At 47.2% G+C, this 3,164-nt stretch overlaps 1 protein-coding gene across 1 annotated transcript in view; it reads left to right on the top strand.

The window, feature by feature from the left end:
- Positions 1–2,881, top strand: part of col5a1 (procollagen, type V, alpha 1) — a 199,447-nt gene extending 196,566 nt beyond the window's left edge. The window contains exons 62-63 of the mRNA XM_048613423.1: positions 1,822–1,951; positions 2,698–2,881. Of these exons, the coding sequence (XP_048469380.1) occupies positions 1,822–1,951; positions 2,698–2,881 (314 nt within the window). The remainder of the gene's footprint in view (positions 1–1,821; positions 1,952–2,697) is intronic.
- The last annotated feature ends 283 nt before the right edge of the window (positions 2,882–3,164 follow it).

Here is a 3,164-nt window from a genome sequence, read left to right as displayed (position 1 = left end):
CCTCACTATCTCCCCCCCACCCTCACTATCTCCCCCACACTCACCATCTCCCCCTCACTATCTCCCTCCATCACCTCCCCCACCCTCGCTACCTCCCCCCATTACCTCCCCCACCCTCACTATCTCCCCCATTACCTCCTCCCCCCTCACTATCTCCCCCATTACCTCCCCCACCCTCACTATCTCCTCACCACCTTCCCCATCCTTATCGCTTCCCCACCTCATCATCTCCAGACCCATTCCCACAGCCATCCCCTTCCCCCACCACCCCATTCCGCCACCACCCCCTTCTTCAAGCAGACACTCACTGGGAGACAGCTTCTTGTCAATCTCAACAACAACATCAACATTTATATAGTGCCTTTATTGTAGTAAAACGTCCCAAGATGCTTCACAGGAATGTAATCACACTTAATTTGGCATCGATCACAGAAGGAAATATTAGAACAGGGCGACAAGTTGGTCAAAGACAGGGGTTTTAAGCAGAAGGGAGGGGTAGACAGGGTTAAAAAGGACATTGTAGGCAAATGTCCAACTTCATGCATAAGCCCACAAGTATGTGTGACAGATATTGGACCAAGATGGCATCACATCAAGTGCAACCCAGCCTGACACATGTGTTGACACTTAGCAGGAGTCACTGAGGACTGACCACGATGGAGTCGGGGACACTGATTCAGAGACACACAGGTTTATCAGCTAACTCCGTCCAAACCCAGAATTTTCCCGCAACGTCTCTCAGCTAGTGCCTCAGTCCTCCAGTAAACAGTGCATCTAATGACAAGGCCACTCAAGAGAACTCCTCCTTTAATTGGACTGGATTGTATCAACTGTTCAACTCTTCCACAGCAGTTTGAGGGCCGTAGTTTTAGTTCATCCTCATTCATGGGATGTGAGTATGGCTGGTTAGGCCATCATTTATTTCTCACCCCTAATTTCCTGGGCCTTTAAGAGTCAACCACATTGCAGTGGGTCTGGAGTCACATCTGGTCCAGATCAGATAAAGATGGCCTTCTCTTCCCTTAATGTCATTAATGAACCAGAAGTACTTTTATGTCAATTGGTATTATTTACGTGGTCACCATTTTTTTCATTACAGATTTTACTGAATTCAAATTTCACCATCTGCCATGGTGAGATTTGAATCCATGTTCTCAGAACATTAGTTTGGGATTGTGGATTGTGATGTTACCACTGTGGCCCCATGACGAGATGGTGGGGTCATTTCTAAATTGGATGACTGTTACCACCAGTGTATTATCCTGGTGGAAAATCTAAGCCACTGCACTCTCTGTAGACTGTGGCAGCACTGAAAATAACCACAAAGCTGCCAAATAGTCAAACAAATCCAACTGGTGGTAGAAACCAGGCATTCTTACCCAGACTGCATCTAAATGTGACTCTCGTTCCCCACAATGGTGTTGACACAAATCACTCTGGGCCAGAGAAGTGCAACCATTGGTTTCCCAGAGAATCAGGATGCCCTTATGATGACTTAACCGTTATCTAATTGTAAAACAAGCCCCAAATTCTTGCTCTCTTCCCCAGCTGATTGAAAAACCTTAATTCTTTGGTGATCTCATTGAACTGTGGAGAGGCTGAATGGCCTCCTGCTCCTCCTATGTTCACTGCCACCAGGTCCATCTGCAACATCTCTGAGGCCAAGCAGCTGAGTATAGTCTTAGAGTTCATCCCTCCCAACACTAGTGAGGCACAGACTCCTCACCCAAGACAAAACTAGTTGTACAAATGGCAGCTTGCCAGGTCCGTAGCCTTTTAAGCTGATCGGAAGTTATACTAACAGCTGTTATCTATCCACAGGAGTGCTTGATGTCAGGTATGTGTGTGCTGACCCTGAGACCAGGGAGGAAGCACAACAGGAACTTTGCCACCAGACCTTCCAGCCTCACATACGCTTCATGCAGTGCAACCTTCAAACCTGTACTCCCTGGTAAGTCATAGCATGGCATCACCATGTGAAACTGTTACTGCTCGCTTAGCAAGGCCACACTCCCTTCACACTGCCACATCAAACATTCCCAGGCAACAAAAACATGAGTATCAGTAAAAGTGATCATGAGACTCTCTGATTACTCTAAATCCAATCTAGATCATCACTGACCATGCTGGGACAGAAAAGTGCCGTCCTCACCTAGTCTGGGTTTACATGGGAGTTTAGTCTTCCCATATCGCCAAGACTCCTTAGACAGCACCTTCCAAACCCACGACTGCTTCCATTTAGAAGAACAAGGACAGCAGTTACAATGGAACACCACTGCAAGTTCCCCTCCCAGCCACTCACCATCCAGACTTGGAAATATATCGCCATTCCTTCAGTGTTGTTGGGTCAAAATCCTGGAATTCTCTCCCTAATATCATTGTGGGTCTACCTACAGCAGGTAGACTGCAGCGGTTCAAGAAAGCAGCTCATCACCACCTTCTCGAGGGGCGTCTAGTGACAGGCAATAAATGCTGGGCCCAGCCAGTGATATCTGTTCCCCTGAGAATGAATTTTCACTACAAACAGAAATAGAAATATAAAAGAGTGTGAATGTGTTTAACAGGTGCACACATTACAGCAGCAGTGATTGAGTAGTAGTCAGGAGTGGAGACCCTGGCTCACATTATCATTCATGAACCCAAAGATACAGAGGCTGTATGTGACAGTGTTTATAACTGTTATTTATTCCTTGCAAGGTGGGAAGTCAATGCGTTTGATCCTTGCAATGCAAGCTGTGATGGTGGGATTCGGGAGCGGGACGTGTACTGCATAAAGGAAGAGAAGAGTGTGAGACAGAGGGTCCCTCCTTCAGCATGTGATATTACACTCAGACCAGCTTCAACAGAGATCTGTAACACTGAGCCCTGTCCAGTGCAGTAAGTACTTTCTTTGACAAAAAATTGTCCCTGAACTTTGCCTCCAATTCAGCATCCAATCCAATATTGAACACACGAAAATCAAACTCTCCTTTTCAAAACTCCTGCCAACTCATCAACACCCAAGCCCCCTCACCTTCACCTCCCCATCCGCCTTCTCCCCAGCTCCTGCGGATGCTAGCTCTCTAAGCACACCCATCTCCCCCCTCTGACCCACCTATCTCAACCCCCTCAACTCTGACCCACAACCTTGCACCAGACTCATCAACTCCCCTATCCACAACCAA

The sequence above is a fragment of the Rhincodon typus genome, chromosome 28 (genome assembly GCF_021869965.1).
Source record: "Rhincodon typus isolate 14 chromosome 28, sRhiTyp1.1, whole genome shotgun sequence".
Classification (NCBI taxonomy): domain Eukaryota; kingdom Metazoa; phylum Chordata; class Chondrichthyes; order Orectolobiformes; family Rhincodontidae; genus Rhincodon; species Rhincodon typus.
The sequence above is the reverse complement of the archived record's forward strand: the minus strand, read 5'-3'. Positions and strand labels throughout refer to the sequence as shown.